This window comes from Myxocyprinus asiaticus, chromosome 14, assembly GCF_019703515.2.
Source record: "Myxocyprinus asiaticus isolate MX2 ecotype Aquarium Trade chromosome 14, UBuf_Myxa_2, whole genome shotgun sequence".
NCBI lineage: Eukaryota > Metazoa > Chordata > Actinopteri > Cypriniformes > Catostomidae > Myxocyprinus > Myxocyprinus asiaticus.
Window position 1 is genome coordinate 39390732 of NC_059357.1, and position 18626 is coordinate 39409357.

Genomic DNA, 18626 nt, shown 5'->3' on the forward strand with positions numbered 1-18626 from the left:
ACCAAGCAACAACCCATAACACCCTTGAAGCCATCTGGCAACTGCCTTAACATGACCCAAATCACCTAAGCAACCACCTAGCAACCAGTGAGAACAGTACACCAAGCACCTAACAACCATTTCAGAACACCCTGGCAACCACTTGGCAACCCTAACACTAGTGTCATTAGTGCCTAGAACAAATGCAAAACACCTTAGCATCCACCTAGCAACCATGTAGAACACCTTAGCAACTACCTAGCAACCACCCAGATCACCTTAGGAACCACCGAGCAACTACATCGAAATTACCCAAAGCACATTAGCAATAGCCTGGCAAACGCTGAGAAAACCTTAGCACCCACATAACAACCATCCAGAACACCTTAAAAACCACCTAGCAACTACCTAGAAATGACCTAAATTAAAACACCTAAGCAATTGCCTAGCAACCACTGAATACACCTCACCAAGAAACTAGCAACCATTCAGAACACCTTGTAACCGCTTAGCAACCCTAAACCTAGTCTCACTAGTGCCTAGAAACAACCCAAAACACCTTAGCAACCACCTAGCAACCAAATGAGAACACCTTAGCAACCCCCCAGATCACCTTAGAAACCACCGAGCAACAACCCAGAAATTTACCAAAACACCTTAGCAACCACCTAGAAACCACCCAGAATACCTTAAAAAAACACACCTAGCAACTGCCTAGAAATGAACCAAAACACCTTAGCAACCACTCAGAACACCTTAGCAGCCACCTTGCAACCACCCATGGAAACCACCAGGCAACTGCCTTAACATGACCCAAAACACCTAAGCACCCACTAGGCAACCACTGAGAACACCTCACCAAGCACCTAACAACCATTCAGACACCTTGGCAACCGCTTAGCAACCCTAACCCTAGTCTCACTAATGCCTAGAAACAACCCAAAACACCTTAACAATCACCTAGCAACCACTGAGAACACCTTAGCAACCACCTAGCAACCACCCAGATCACCTTAGAAACCACAGAGCAATTACTTAGAAATTTCCCAAAACACTTTAGCAACCACCCATAGAAACCACCTGGCAACTGCCTTAACATGGCCCAAAACATCTAAGCACCCACCTAGCAACCACTGAGAACACCTCACAAAGCACCTGACAACCATTCAGAACACCTTGGCAACCGGTTAGCAACCCTAGTCTCAACAGTGCTTTGAAATAATCCTAAAAACCTTAGCAACTGCTAGCAACCACTGAGGACACCTTATCAAGGACCCAGCAACCATTCAGAACACACTGTAACCACTTAGCAACCCTAACTCTAGTCTCACTAGTACCTAGAAACAATCCAAACCACCTGGCAACCACTGAGAAAACCTCACTGGGCACCTAGCAACCACTCAAAACACCCTAGGAAATGCCTAGCAACCATTAAGAATACCTTTAAATTTCAAATCTCTCATCAAACTGTACTTAATGCCTATAACCTTAAACTTCTAGTCAAGACTTTGTCAAGCCATTCATTGTTTACACTATTAGTAATGCAAAAGCCAGGATTTGTGTCTTTCAATGTTGCAATAAAATGTAGTCAGTCTAACAAAACAGACCCATACTGGAGCTATTTGTCTATTAATAGTGAGAGACAAACTACACATCAAACTACTTTATTTTACTTGAATTTATTTTTTCACCATTTTCATATCAGAATTAATAAAAAACAAACAAACAAAAAACATACAAGCACAATTTTTATCTACAGGATGGCAGGCCTTCTCTGTTCCTCTCGGAGTTTAGGCCAGCCATACCATCACCCCATCTTCACAGTAAGCAAGATATACAACACCACAAACACTAGAATGCTCCTATTTCTGAACGAAACTGTCTTCGCTGCAAGCTTTGTCACATTACATGGCTTGATTGCAGTGTAGGCAGCATCGTTGATTATAATGGGAGAATTTAATTTTTATTGAGCCGCTCGTGATGTAAATGAGGTGCATGCCATGGAACACCGACACTGTGATAAATAATAATAAAAAACCTGTCGGAAATCTTTACTGAGGTATACACAATACATTCAATTAAAGACACTGCAGTCAGAAAAAAACTATTTCAGGGGCAAAACAAGGATCTCTTGTCATATTTTTGCAAGGAATACAGGAGAGCAATATTTCATATACTGGCATCTTCTATTTACTGTTTTGGGACCAACCAATGTTCACAAGTTCCCAAAAGGAAACTTTTACATTTACTCATTGTGTCCAACCTCTTTTTTTTTTTCTTCCTTGGAAAACTAAATAAGATGTTAGGCAGAATGTCTGAACTGCTCCTTTCCATTCATTGCAAGTGTATGATATTTTATACTGCCAAGATCCAAAAGGCCTCATAAAAGTAGCCCATACGGCTTGTACGTTATATCCAAGTCTTCTGAAGCCATATGATAGCTTTGTCAGTGACAATCTTCCCCTTTATTGCAAATCTCATTCAAGCTTGTGTCCACTTAAAAAATGGTGCCAATATAGTGAAATATAGTGTAAAAATCTTATGAACTACTTTCATGGCAATACTTTTTTGCCTGCGCCATCAAAACATTTTCCTTGGTCCATTGCCTGCATCACTGCATCCCCCATCCGCCTTAACACTCAAATCCTACACTTCAAAACATTAAAATCGGCTGCCTTAAAGGTGCTGTAAGCGCTCCTACTCCCTAAAAGTTATTACTGAAATAAGTGTCATAATATATCTCGCAGGTCGCTATGACAACTCTAGACTCTGTAAACAGCAAACAAAAATGTGTCCGCGGGCCTCGGTCTCTGACACTATGCCTGTCAATCATTTTGCACGTTCTCATAGTGTTGTCGTTGTAGCAAATTATTGAGGCTTAATGCCATATTCTGAATACTAATTTGTCAGTTGAGGGTGCTGTTTCACTACTGTTGTGTCTGACAACCGTGAGAACAAGCTTTTTATTTGTTTCAACGTTATCGGTGCTGTGTTTTGGACAGAGAAGGTGTGGCTAAATCAACGGCTCAGTCTCGTGGAAGTTAGAATGGCTAAAGTCGCTTACATCTTTAAGCGTTATGACAGTTTGACATCAGTGATGTGAAATGGCATTGGCTCTCCTAACTTATGATAGATTGCAAAATGCTAATGTTTATATTTTTTTTAATGAGATGCAGCTGCCTTCAGCGAGAGGAAGATGTTCAGAGATTAAACTTCAGTTTTCCTCTGGAGCTATTATATGATTTCAGAGGACTTTAAATGCAGCACAAGTCGTTTGAACTGTACTTTTATCTGCTTGTTATGTCTTTATTGTTGGTTTATTATATTGTTGTTATATATGGTTGGTTAGTTTTAGGTGTAGGGGTGGGGTTATGTGTTCAAAAATATCTTAAAATTACAGTGTTGTGACTACATTTACCAGCCAGATGCATGTTTTATATTGATATGATAATGTAACTAATATATTTATAAGTAGGGGTGAACAGCGAAGCCACTATCTGTATCTGTATCGTTTGCCAAATAATCTGTATTCAGATATAACCGGATGTGGGCGGGGCTTAAACCGGAAGTGCCTCAAACATAAATGAAAAGCCCATTTTCAAATGTAACTATTCTATTCATTGTTCCATAGAGCAAATATGACATATACTGTAGTTCTACAAATATTTCTTCTTTTATCAATATTATTATTATTACTAATATTATTATTATTTATTCACTCTGAGGTGCACATAGACCATGTAGGCTATTAATTTCTCATCTTTTTGCGGTGTAATAATCACATATAACTATACCACAATTTTGATGTTATTTTGATTGTGCAGCCCTGAAGGATTGTGAAATTAGTCTAATGATGCGCTCTTTAGAAAATCAAGTAGCCAGTTAAAAAGTGCATTCAAATCATTGCGATATTCACAGTATTGCTTCATTTTAGATCACCAGTGAAATCATTGCAATGATATCCCAGCCCTACACAACAGTTCGTGCCTGTTCTTTGCAGGTGGCTTGCGTTCGCATTGTTTTATAAAGAAATCACTTCATCCATCCCTCCCTCACATCACACACACTTCCGGCTTGCCTGCTTGAGGAGCGACAGAGATACAGATGCATGTTCTCACTCGAAAGGTTTTAAACATAAACACAGACATGTCAAAAAGTGGAAAATGTGTATGATATAGTATCTTAGTCAATGTTACTCTTGACAACTTCACATTTCTGAGACACGCAGAATAAACAGAGACTGCATCGCGGCCATCTGATTTAAACTTGAGATATCACATTGTCATTTTGCATATGTTTATTTAAAATATAAGTCTATTCTTGTGCTTGTTGTTGGATATTCAGTCTAATGAATATTTTTTCTATTATTCGGTAGAATTCATTATTCATTTTGAAGTCATTATTATTGCCTTTCTGAATAAGGTTTTTTGGCTTTGGGTACATCCCTATTTATAAGTATAATGAAACATAAAGCAGTAAAACATGTGCGATAAAACCAAAGATTGCAGAGCCTATAGAATCATTTGAACTGAGGTAAGAATGGTGCATGATGAAGAAGTCACTGCAGTGAAATCCTCATCATGAGACTGCCCTGTTTATGGTGTTTTTTTTTTCTTTTCAATGCTTGGCGGTATAAATCTCCATCCACTTTCAAGGTATATGAAATAGAAGCTTGGACATTCTTCCAAACATGTGTTTGTGTTTAATTTTGTAGTAGAAAAGACATGAGAATGAGTAAATGATTACATTTAAATTTTTGGGTGAACTATTGGTAGTTATCAACGTCTTATATTTTCTGATGCTTAAAAAAAAAAAAAAAAAAAAAAATACATACATATATATATATATTATATATATATATTAATTCACCAAATGCATCTCATGTTACATGTTAACATCTGCTACTACAAAAGCTTGGCTCTTGTATCCCTGGGATCACTGACGTGCACAGAACGGGGGGCTACAGGGGTGCAAGCCCCTGCCCCTTTCGTTCACAAATCTAAAGGCGCCTTTCACAAATCTTTTGGTCGAAGGGAGATTTAGGCAGTGGTGCCTTTAAGAGTGCGTGCTACAGCACAATCCCCTGCTGACAGGCAGAAGCGGGCAAGTTCACAAGTTCATGTCCTTTGATCCCTTGTTGCGATAAAGAATTTCCTTTTTTGGAAAAAAATGTGTTGCATGTTCTTCGTAAGAGTCTTTCACCTGCAATTATTACAAAATAGCCACCTATACCTTACCTTTAACACAAATTTATCTCTGTCTGCTTCACAGAAAAGGCAAAATTGGTCAATTTCTCTTTTAAACTGATAAACTTTAAACCAGGACCGTAAGGATTCTCTCACTCTCCATGAAGCACACAAGCACAAAATACACACATCACAAAACAAAGTCATTACAAATCTCAACAGGCATATACTGATATATACATATCTGACAAATATAAATTAAAATTGTGCAAATTGCCCCCCACAGTTATTTGCAATAATCATTATCATCATGATCATCATGTGTTTGATGATCCAAAGAAAATATTATAAATGTGCATCTTTTATGCACACAAACACACAATATAGGGCATCAGCTGCTCATTGTCGTCAAAAGAGAAATGTGTAATTTCCAGGCTGATCTCATGAAAATGACATGACTGTGGCAATATTTTTGCAAAATGATATTTCATGGTTCCCTATACGCAGGGGGGAGGGGGTGTGTAGGTATAACTTGATTCAATGAGACCAGGTTGTTGATTTCTATGCCACTGGCGGCTCCAAACAGATTAGCAAAAATAACTAAATTTAACTTTCCATTTATTTTCTGTTTGGTCCCACTAGTAGTGCAGAATTTACACACTTCACCTTTAAACTCTACTGCAAAATCATTTCAGTGGTGCGATTATGCATTTTTAAAGCAATTATATGTTGAACTGAGCATGAAAACATCCTTTGAGCGAGGAATCGCTTTGATCAATGTCTTAGGTTGCAATTTGTTCAAAATGTTCTCATTGCTGCTGCCTGTCTTCCTTGCAGATACTCCTACGCTTCATGAACTTCTTTCAAAGATATATGCCAAAGAATTAAACTGCCTATCAGGAGATAAGAAACATGCAAAACAGGTAGCTAACTAATACTGACTGTTATCAACATGTCTGGTGGAAAGTCATATGCTTTGACCAGCGACATGGGACCCATATCTGGCATGCAACTCCATTAAGGCATTGAGCTTGTTTACATGGACACCAGAAACCTATGTGTATTAAACTGCTTTCTCTTAATCCCTTAAATGGCTTAAAGAAAACTGCATTTACGTTTACATGGCGTTTCAGAATGCAGATTTCTGCAAAAAGCCTGGAATAAGCCAGTTTATTAAGTGCTTGTAAACGGGTTAATTGACTTAGACCCTTTAATTAAAGCCTTTTACATATGGGTATTTTTTACATGCTTGAGTATACTGAGCATGTTTCCTTGAAGGGAGCACATCATCTTGATTAATAGTGGCACATTCACATAACTTGTGCTTGAACTCATGCTCAGAGTACAGAATTTGCCTTAAGCAACTTTCACCTCTGAATTATATGAGTGAGACTAATGGATTTGTACTAGACTTGAATTGTGTTGTACTGCATAATCTTTGTGTTTTTGTAATATTTGGGTCTATCACCTACAGAAGAAGTACTGTTTGATTCGTTCTTGCCTTGACAATCATTTCTAACCAGGTCAAAATGGTTTTAATTCAACTAAACAAACAGCTTTAGGGCCAGTTCACACAGGACATGTTCTTGCATTCCATTTGAGATTTATTGTATTTGCCAGACAAACGTCTTTTGGTTTTTTTTAGCACTATGCGCCATGAGCACTACATTGTAAAGTTTTACAAGTTAAATTATGGATCAATGTAAGTTTTACAACAATGGATAACAGACCAATCAGATCAGTCTAGGGATGGGATAAGCAACTCTTACATATTGAATGTGTACATCAGCAATGATGCACCTATAAACCTATATGAGTTAATGCACCTATAAACACGCCTTCTGTTCAATAGAGCGCAACAGTCTGGTTCCGGGAGTAAATATCCCATACATTTTTCCATAGGGGAATTGATTTTTAATGATAATTTATAAACCTTTAAAGAAAGACCTACAGTGAGCTAAGAGGTTGTCAATCAATGGTATATGCTTCTGATTAAGCCAACAGTCTGCGTTATTTCAACTTCCGGAACCAAGACAGCTGAAAAAGTGGGTGGGCACTATTGCACTCTAATACATTCCATTCCATCTAGCTTGTCAATGCATCCTGTGTGAACGCCCCCTTACTTGTTACATGTACCAAAAAGCATCAATTGTTTCCATAAAGAGTATGAAGGGATGGGTTATAGAGAAGATGGCTATAAAGACAAGAACCTGTTGGTTTCTCTTTACCCTCAATAATACTATCTGGAATGCATAAACCAGTTTATTTAAGTTCAGTTAAGTGTGTCTCTTCTTATAGTCCATCCATTCTGAGACATTGTAGATGTATGGTCATGATGGTTCCTTTTGGTCCCCTGCATAATTATTATTTTTTTTTTGGTGTGTGTATTTGTCCAGATGGGTCTCCTGTATTGAACCACCAACATAATACACAGCTATACCAGACAAGAGGTAAGACTCATGTTTTTTTAGCATGTACACTTGTGCAATTCCTTAAGGTATGTCCACCTTTTAGTATTACTGATCCTTCATGAGTCCATCATGAGTTGTCATTATCAAATGTCCATCATGAGTTGCCTGCTGAGCTTTAGAGACAGCAGGTGTTCTCACATACTCATCCAGGCACTGTTTGACACATACACACCTTTCGCTCCAGCTAGGACCAACGGTTCTGGTTCCTCGTCTTGAAGAAGCGAGAGTGATCAAGCTAAGGATTGCCGCTGAGACACGTTTCCTCCAACTCACAGGTTGCTCTCAGCATTGTCCTTTGAAATGCTATAACGCCGTGCCCTGTCAGCTCCCACTGGATTCTCTGTTAGCGAACTGCAGGTGGAGCCATCTTGTGGCGTAGTGGTGAATTGCAGGCATCCTTGCCCAGCTTCTATACCATTCTGGCTGCTGGACACCAACATCTGCTTCTCTTCTGGACTGTAGAGCGTCGAGGTTGTGGTTGCAATATCGGGCAGTCGGGGCAGATTGGGTGGATGGACCATGATGCTGCCACTCTTCATCTGCAAGGTCTGGCTGTAAGTGTGGCGGTACTCTTCTTCAATGTCCCTCCCAAGCTTCCAACGTCTCCACTTCTTTAGAATCTCAGACTGAACCTGAACAATCAGAAAGATGAAAGGTTAGGAAACGGATTTGCAAAAAAAGCTGTGTATGCATTTAGAAAAAGGGAATCAAACTCACCTCTTTGTTTACAAAGCAATATAAGATTGCAACCAGCAGCCCCTGTGAACATATCAGAGCATGAATAAACAAACTTTACTACCATTTAAGACTTCACTTGTCTACAACTAGGTGGTGTATGTGTTGCAATATAGAGTGTTTTGTGCCTGAGAGGTTCATCAGCCTTACAGGCTCAATAAGGGTTGGGTTAGGGATAAGTTTAAAGTTGAGGCTTCTCTACCCTAACCCCTGAAATCATTAGGAAACAACAGATTGATTAGATTTCTGTTCAAGCCCCTAATCTCAGCTCTAAGCCAAACACTATTCCGGTGAATCCTAAAGTGTGGTTAATAGGAATGTTGTCCCAGGGCCTACAAGGATGTTCACCCAGGAACCTGTCCAATTAGGCTAAATTACATTAGCCATGTTGGCTAGGTTAAGTTTTCCTGGTGAATATGCATGTCTGCTAACTAGACCAGCACTAATCACCACAAACCAGGATCAGCTGGATCAGCATGGAAATTCAAACTGGTCTAGGTTGGACTTTCCAGCAGGGTATGCCATGAAGTTGCTAGTATAGCATGGTGATAGAAATGCCACAGTCACTGATTCACACATACTGGTAAAAGTATGCACTTTTTAAGTATGCATACCTTGAATGCACTGTAAGTCTCTTTTGATAAAAGCATCAATCAAAGCATACATAAGTGTTCTGAGAATTGCTTTCACAGCCAGAAGCCCAGCAAAACACCATCTTTTGAGTTCATAGTCATATATAAACAAATACAGATACTTTCATAAATCTATAAAGGTAATAATACTTTTTTTTTTTTTTTTTTTTCTGCTAATGAGCTAAACCTGACAATATACATAGACACTTTGAATGAGGAGTGTACTGAGTGCAATCTGCAGTAAGTTAAAGCCAATTAGGACTGAAGTGTCTACAGATGGATACATACAGTAGCAGTCTATCTTTATGGTCTCTCTCTCTCTCTTCCAATCTCCCTCCCTCTGAATCTTTAAGCATGAAAAGTCTCATCAGGGCTATTGCTACAGGCAGATGATACAAATTTGACACATTACAGCTGCACTCCACTTTAGTGTCATTATCAGTTTGTCAAAGGGTAAGTCTGCCAATTTATACAGCCTGCTCACTTGAAGTAATTAGTTCTGACACTGTAAAAGAAGCAACAAAACATCAAATTCTTTTCTTTTTTTCCAAAGCTGCCACCTAATCAAGGGACATTCCCACTCAGCAAGATGTATTTGCCAAAAACGAGCAGTATACAACAGAGCACAATGCGTGGATTACTTTATGCCACAATTGGAAATAGAAGGTCAGGCCGAGTGCATTATATTGTGCGACACAGTATACTGCACATTTAGGTAAATCTACAGTATGTATACAGAAAATTTCAACCTAGTCTCATAGAATGAACATTAGAATAACTACATTTTTGCACACTGAGTTTTACGTGACGCTTTCTACGTTTTGCTGCAGTTACCGGGTGTAATTAACACTAGAGGTGCTACAACATCTGTGAGTTTTATTCACTTTCACACAAATCACGGGTACTTTGGCTGTTTATGACTTTATTAACACTTATTTTTCACTCTATTACTCACACACTGCAATGCTATTATATCAAAACACCTTTATTCTAAAGCATCTTTTAAAAACGATACATTTTGTATTACACACCCACCTACATTTACCGTATTTTCAGGAATATAAGTCACACTTTTTTTCATCATCTGAAAGGTCCTGCGACTTATAGTCTGAAGTGACTTATATATACATAATTTACTCATAACTGATGTCGGCCGGTCAAACACGAACACAAAAACAGATGAAACATCAGTCATAGAGATGATAGAAGCGTTTTAAAGTTGCCATGTTTCTTTCATGAAACATAAGCAGAATATGAGAAACTGTTACACACAATAAATTCTCCTGTTTAAAACAAGCACAAAAACACTGTGGTACAATGTGTAGATTCTGAGGTAGGCCCACTGTCATTTTCACTACATGAGCACATTTGACATTTGAGCATCTGAAGGGAAGTCGGACGGCTGCTCCCAGGTCCTAGTGAGTTCGTATGCAACCTCTGTCAGTGCAGCTTATATAGAGATGCGACTTATCTGTGTTTTTTTTCTCTAAACAACACGATTTTGACCCAGTGCGACTTATAGTCAGGTGCGACTTTATTTCCGGAAAATACGGTACACATTTATTCCAACATAATTAGCTTCTGGTAGCTCACCTGATAGATTGTTGGACTTTGGACTCAGAAACCGAGCCTGGAGCCCAGCCAAGGCAGCTCGAAATGAAAGTGAAAGTGAAGCGAAAGTGCTATAAAATTGACACGATATGACGTGGTTGCTTCAGAACATGTGCTTTTCATGTTGAATTTGCTTTTGGGACACTATTGGTTAGGTTTAGTTGAAAGTTTTAGGTTAGGGAGGTACGTTTTACTCATTAAAACATCCATCTAATATTCACCTTAAAAACCTTGTCTCGGTACAACATAATTTCACTCTACTTTGGCGCCACCCACTGGGAAACTGCAGCCAAACGTGTAATAAAGCTCATAATTTTGGTTTGCAAAAATGTTTCCATTGTCACATAAATTTTGTGAGTTCAGGCTGGAAAATGTGCATACTGCACACAAAATACATGCAATATACTGCAGTAATAGTAAGAGTAGTAAGGTAGTACGCTATTCTGAACCTAGCCAATGTGTATTAAGAACCTAAATTACTATCTGACCTGAAAGGAGTTGAAGAAGAGGTCAATGAAAAGCTTTGTGAGGCGCAGTGGTAGAGCACCATGTGAGGTAGACTCATCAGTAACAAATGAAAACAGGACCGAATGGATCCCCAGTAACGGAATCAGGGTAAGGGTGGACTTAGCAAGCCTGAAAATGAGGGGAAAGAGAAAAAAACAACAACAGTGTGTTAAAGGAATTGTTTACCCAAAAATTTTAATTATGTCATTGTTTACCTTTATGTTGTTCAAAAATGGCAATACTTTCTTCCATGGAGCACAAAAGCAGATGTTTTCAGGTATGTTCATGCTTCTTCTTTCCATACAACAAAAATTAATGGGTTTGAATGTGAATACAATTTGAGAGCTATGGGGGAGATCTAGAATTTCAGCAAATAACAAAACATAAATTCCGAACTGTTTAATTTCTGTGTTTCTCGCATAAACTATTGTATGGCTTCAGAAGACACTTAATATAGCGCACATGTCACATGGACTATTTTTGTGGTAATTTTTTTGTTGTTGTTGTCCTTTTTTGATATTGACAGCCTCTGGTCACTGTATACTTATGGTATGGAATATCATCTTCAAAACATTTTCTTTTGCATTCCATGGAAGAATGACATTCATACAGGTTGTGAGTAAATGGTAACAGAATTTTCAATTTAGGGTAAACTGGTCCTTTAATTATTTTTTTATGACGAGATCTGTTGGACACCTACCGGAACTTGTAGTCAGAATATCTCATTTGATGTGCCCTCAGTTTGGACACAAGGATCTTAATGATGTGCATGAAGATGAAGAAGTTAATCTGAGACACAGAAGAAAACAAATCAACATCATAAGGCCCTGCTTAAGACCATTACGTCATATTAGCAGGACAAAACTGACACAACAGTTTCCTCACACCACAACAAATGACTCAAGATTGAAATGAGGGGCTGGGGCGGCAACGACCGTGGGGAAGGAAGTCAGTCGTGCTTGGCGGAATCTGGGAACAGCAGTTGAACCGTCTCTAACCCTGTGAGAATGCAAACATAGGAATTCCTGTCGAATAAAGAAGCACTTGAGATCTGGACAGTTGTGCAGAAACATCACTGCGCATTGCTAAATGATCATGTGCACCTCACAGCCAATGCACCCTTTATGGAAGCAATTTTGAGTTGTGCCTTTCAGTGCAATCATGTGGAATTAGCATCTGGAGGAGGAGGATGGCGACTCTTTGAATCATGGTTGTAGGACTTAAAGTGAATGTGAAATTGCATTTACAACCGATTTAACTTCTTTATTTACACATACAGTATTTCTGACTATTCAACAAGAAAAAAATATAGGACGCAACTTCATCTCTCTCGGTAATCTATTGTAAGTCTATCTTCATGTATTATTGTGCCTTGTTCTTGATATACCAGCTTGTTTGAAGCTCTATCAAGTATACATTTAGTCTTTATTATGCAAATGAATGATTGCAATATGTTGTACTGCCACTGTCAGAAAAAAAACAAAAAAAACAAAAACTTGTTAGGAAATTGTACCTTGTTGTTTTATTCGCTTGGATCTGTTCGCTGCTCTCCCTGCCCTGTCCATGCACGAGCAGGGAGTTTGCCCAGAACAGAAACATCCCACCAACACCAACACCAACAGATTGCTTAAATTGTCATATAGGTCAATAAAAGTATTCATTTGATGGAAGTGGTCCTGACTGAACTTTTGTTGTAGAGTGGATGTTGTTTTGTTAAGGAGAAGTGGAAAATGGAAAACCCGGAGTAGAAATATAGTTGAGTAATTACAGAATTTTTGAAATAGCATGTACCAATGAAACGTGCACAATAACTACAATTAAAGGGATAGTTCACCCAAAAATGAAAATTCTATCACCGTTTACTTACACTCATGCCATCCCAGATGTGTATGACTTTCTTCTGCAGAACACAAAGGTTTTTTAGAAGAATATCTCAGCTCTAAGTCATACGATGCAACTGAATGGTGCCCAAAACTTTGAAGCTTCACACAGCACATAAAGGCAGCATAAAAGTAATCCATAAGACTCCGGGGGTTAAATCTATGTCTTCTAAAGTGATGCAATCACTTTGGGTGAGAAACAGATAAATAAAAAAACTCCACTTTCACTTTCAGAATGTGAAATAATGTGAAAGTGAAAGTGGAGTTTTATAGTAAAAAAAAAAAGACTTAAATACTTAAATATTGATCTTTTTCTCACCCACACCTATCATATCACTTCTGAAGACATAGATTTAAGCACTAGAGTCTTATGGATTACTTTTATGCTGCCTTTATGTGCATTTTGGAGCTTCAAAGTTCTGGTCACCATTCACTTGCATTGTATGGACCTACAGAGCTGAAATATTCTTCTAAAAATTTTGTTTGTGTTCTGCAGAAGAAAGAAAGTCATACACATCTGGGATGGCATAAGGGTGAGTAAATGATGAGAGAATTTTCATTTTTAGGTGAACTATATTGTTAACTACATTTTACTGAATTTTACTTCTTATTTTACATTTTTTTTTTATCTTCTTGGCAACAATTGGGGTTTGGTTAAAATTATGTTCACCCTTTTTAATGACAATCAATGGAGTGGACTTTGTTTTGTTATGGAGGAGTGGGAAATGGAAAACCCAGACTGAAGTTGGAGTGGAGTGATTACAGAATGCTTTTATCGTATAATTAAAAATTGCTGTTGCTCAACTCGATGCACATACTCTGTTTGGAATAACATGCACTGATTAATCATGCACAACAAGACCTGGAAAGTGCATTAAGGTAAATAGGGTCAATTTTGATTTCATGTTGACTTCACCACATATTCCTCAATCATAAGTATATTCACATATCCTGGAATGCAATTTTTATGGCACTGTGCTTCATGCATAATGGAAATGACCAATATTGAATGGTGTGTTTAATGCATCGGTGAATGCAATATAATTGGGTGTGACAGTGTAAGCATTACATTATTAGGTGGCCAACAGTGAGTGAGGTAAGAACGTAAACACAAATGATTTTATACAAGCTTGATTTCACGCATTGTTGTGTTATGAAATGTATATTCATAACGAACTGCAAGTACACATCTTCTTCTATGGTCATTTTCCTCTTTCAGGTCAACTAAGTTAGATCTCACTCACCAGGACAGCCAGTAAGATTGGAGAACGAATAATCCACCAGTACTCCATGTGTATGTTCTGCACCCAGCATCTGATAAACAACAAGAGCCAGAATACCTTACTGTAGTGTAAATAAGCAAATATGTCACAAAATAAACTTCATTCTATGGTAGAGGGTAAGATTTTTTAGTATATATGAATTTGGTGAATTATGGTATTTTTTGGTCCTCTTTAGAGCTAAACGGCCACAGTTACCATAAACTAAAATTTTTTTTAAAAAAGCATTCGTTTGAATCTTTCTGTCAAGCTGAGGGTGAGTAGTTGCTGACAGAATCTTTAATTTTGGGTGAACTATTCCTTTAATACTGAAAATACAGTGTTATCTCTGTATCTGTAACACCATACTACAGAGTTAAATCTGTGCAGTATTTACCTGTCGGTGATGGTGTGGAAAAAACAACAACAACACTCTGCAACAAATAGCATCACAGACACATGAAAGATGATGCCGTTTGTTGAGTAGAGAGCTATAGTTAAAGAGTGGAGACAGTGCTTGGCTTATCAACAAGAAGCAATGATCAGGGCTGTTTAACACAGCTAGATGGACAAGTGATGAATGATTAATGGACATCAAATCTGTGAGCCAGTCAACTAGCATACCTTATGTCTAGCATTTAAATGATCTCTGTTGTTTGTATGTTAGCCAGGTTCAATGTCGAATGCTACGAGTTTTCTCACTGAAACCCTCCTCCTTCTCAGCACCACCGGTCTAGATCTACTTCACAGGGATTGTATGTATGTCTAATTGTGCAGCGGCAACATGTTTTACAAACTCATAACAGCATGTCTGTGTATGTTCTAGCAGCAGAAAGTCTTGTTTTGCCGCAGCATAAGCAGATCTATTCCATCAAGAATAAACCTACTAATTTGTCAAATCCAATATAATAATATAAATCTTATTCTGAGAGTTTTCAAGACTAAACTGTATTGTACTTCTTACATTATTACATTTTTTTTTTTTTTAATCTGTGGCAACAGTGGGGGTTTGGTTGATAATTGTACCCCTTTTTAATGAAAATCACCCTTTAAGACCATTTCAGAACAAATATATAAATATCAAGATATATGAAGAACATCATTCCCAGCATGCACCGGGCTTGAATAATTAATGAGTTTGCATGGTTTCTCTGTTTGCAAGATTATTTAAACCATTTTATTGTAGATTTTGTTGTTACAGTTGGTAACTTCTTGTTTTGTGAGTCTGTTCAATTCCTACTTGAAATGACATGCTCATGATCAAAAAATTTAACTGTTTGTTATCAAATGCTCAGGTCTGCTTGCACAGCTCTGGATCTTGTTTCTATCGCCATTTAAGCAAGGTAATGTTGTCTAATGGACTACATAGCATGCATTAAGCATCCCTTTAGAAGGCTTCCGTGTCATGGTACATGACTAAATACCATAAAAACATTTAAATGCAAGTATACTTTTAAAAGCATGGTATAAATCAGTGCTACATTGCTTGAGTTAAATGTACAAATAAAGAGTGAGTAAAAATTACTTGAAAAAGAGAATTGCAAAATACACTTTACTTGAGAATTTCTAATTGAAGAGACCAAGGATTGTGGTTCTGTGGCTAAAATTAGCATAGAAATTTCCAGGAGATAAACGCTCAACTCGACTGCACATCCTAGCACAGAAACTGATTGTGTGGAGCAGTGCACACTTATTTATTATGCGCAAATCATGTCCCGGGCATAATAAACACGGGAGCGGATTTACTGTATGGAGAATGGAGACTTCACCAAGTGGTGAGCCAGGTGTGGGAGAAATACGGGCAAACTGCCATTTCCCTTCGCATTGCCAGAAAAGCCTCACTCACTTTTATCTGAACTGTCAAAAGGGAAGCCGCAAGAATGACCCAGCATTTACGAAGGATGTGGCTGTTCAGCAAGCTAAAGCCAGGTATACTTGTAGAGGCTGAACGCCAGCCAGAGAAAATAATAGTTTTGAGATTTTTAACTTCAGGAAATTAAACTTCTAATAATGCATTGGCAATGTTCACTTAAATTTATATTGCCAATAAAGCTTGATATGAATTGAATCAGCCCATTCGATCCTATTATTAAAAAGTACACTTTTAAACAACAGAAGATTTTGCCCAACTTTTAATTACAGCATATCCACTGACTTTATGGCATGTAAATGGCATGGCATATACTTGTATCAAAGATTTATAAAAATGTGTCAAATTAACTCTCCAAAAAAAACAAAAACAATTTTTTTTTAGCATGTACATATTTAAATAATTAAAATAAGTGCTGACTAACCAAGTATAAAGTAAATATATTTATGATTATATATTTTTAATATTTGTTGTAATGCATAATTTACCATGATTAATCGTGATTATTCACAGAAAACTGCAGTTAATTAGTTTAAAAATTTTAATCGATTCACAGCCCTAATAATATATGTAATCCCAGCATGGCCTTATGTTCAGTCATTAAAAGAAATGTACATCTTGAAAGTTCCTCCAACAATAAAAGTGGCTGAGTGAATAATTTATTATGAGATTTTACAATGTTCTGTGTAACTTTAAGGACAATGCAGTGCAAAGGCTGCTGAATATACATCCAAAACCAAAGGATTGGAGTGGAAGTGGAACATAAAACTGCTCAATGCTCTCGTCAACACAGAGAAGCCGAATATCTGGGTAGCATCAGAGTCTTTGGCAGAATATCTAGGCTAAGTGTAGCTTGTGATCACCATTTATATTTTTGATTTGTTATAAAACAAATGCTACATGACAGAGTACTGCTCTCTGCTAACTGAAAAAACACACTGACTATTTTACTAGTGCTGGGTTTCATCAGTCCCTCTGTCTGTGTGACACAAACACACTTAGCCCACATGCAGTGATGGAGAGTAAATTTACCCATTTAATCCCACATTTTTCTCAGATGAGTGGGCACATGTATTTTACTCACTGGATAGCCCAATGAAAAACACTGTATGCCTTTTGTATTTATTTATTTATTTTAAAGTTAGTGAAAGTATGAGATTTATTCTTGGACACAATTGTAACCAGTGGGAAAATACAGAGTAAGTGTGACACATCATTTTGCTCAGTTGGACCCAACAGAAAATGGCAAACAATAAAAGTTAATATTATTTTTACTATCAAGGAATTGTGGGGGGAAAAGGGAATTAAAAACCAAGAATAACTGCATATTTATTTTTAAATTTACTTTGTTTCAATTATTGTAATAATACTCTGAAATCTGCAATTTTATAATGGGAGTCAATCAGTCGCTTATTTAAAAATGGATCTCTGTGTTTTCCCGCCGGTTTCAGTTGTGACCACTTACATGTTTACTTGTCCTGTGAGAATGATTGATATGATACTGAGAAATTAAAACAGAATAAAAACCTATTCTAAAAACCAACTGTTAATTCCCAAGGGAACCTTTGCTTTGAAAATGCCAATTCTCCTCTGGATTTTAGAACTACAAAATTATAGGGTAGGTTGAATGCAGTTAAACTTCTTTAAATGATGACAAGCATGTAGCTTAACACACTACAGTTTAAAAGTAGCTTTCCCAGGACATGCCCACATGTGAAAACAGTGGCTGGTACAAGGCTCTATAACCTACTCTTCATTCTCATACAAGTACTTCACAATCACCCACGGGAACACGAATATCAAAGGAGCACCTGTGGAAAGAGAGAGATACAGAGCGTAAACCATCTGTGACACTCTGTTTGGACAAGCAATGAGGAAGCTCTTTAACCATGTTAATGAGGTCAAGGTATAAAAGCTGTGTCACTCACCCCAGCCAATGCACAGGTAGATGCTGAAGTAATTCCTCTCTGTCAGCACTGTGACCACCAGCAGGCTGTGCAGATAAATTCCCTCCACCAGCAGCCAATAGCTGTTAGCTAGGATGCTGTATTGCATCATCACCACAGCTACTCGGCAGCCGACAGCCGTCTGAAACACACATTGACATGTTATTGGATCACTGAAAGCTTTTGGCTACATTTTTACCTGCCATCTCTGTTCAGTTATCCTGATACAAACCAACATGCTGCTCAAAGAATACACAATTTAAAGTCTATCAACGGCAACTGTGAAATACTGTCCTATTACTATTACCATTAACCATTTTTAATAATCCCTCATAAAATGTGTTTACTGTCGTCCACTTATAATGGGAGCCTGTCAGGCATGCAGGCTGGAGAGCTAAAAAGAAAAAAGCTAATATTTTTGTTAAAGACCATGCAGCTTTCTTTTCTGTGCTGACGTATTTCCGATTGAAAAAGGAAGTCGAGGCGTCACAGATTGTAATGATGCGTTTCTGCCTTATTTAGCAGTAAATAATTTATTGTAAATGTACAA

The 18626-nt window shown here is 37.7% G+C and overlaps 1 protein-coding gene across 5 annotated transcripts in view; it reads right to left on the reverse strand.

The window, feature by feature from the left end:
• Window positions 1-1657: 1657 nt before the first annotated feature.
• Window positions 1658-18626, reverse strand: part of gcgra (glucagon receptor a) — a 118625-nt gene continuing 101656 nt past the window's right edge. For all 5 annotated transcript variants that reach the window (XM_051716475.1, XM_051716473.1, XM_051716474.1 and 2 more), the window contains 7 exons: window positions 18059-18218; window positions 17881-17941; window positions 14246-14315; window positions 11822-11910; window positions 11103-11250; window positions 8354-8395; window positions 1658-8268 (listed from right to left, as the gene is read on the reverse strand). In XM_051716475.1, the coding sequence (XP_051572435.1) occupies window positions 7906-8268; window positions 8354-8395; window positions 11103-11250; window positions 11822-11910; window positions 14246-14315; window positions 17881-17941; window positions 18059-18218 (933 nt within the window). In that variant the 3' untranslated portion in view covers window positions 1658-7905. The remainder of the gene's footprint in view (window positions 8269-8353; window positions 8396-11102; window positions 11251-11821; window positions 11911-14245; window positions 14316-17880; window positions 17942-18058; window positions 18219-18626) is intronic.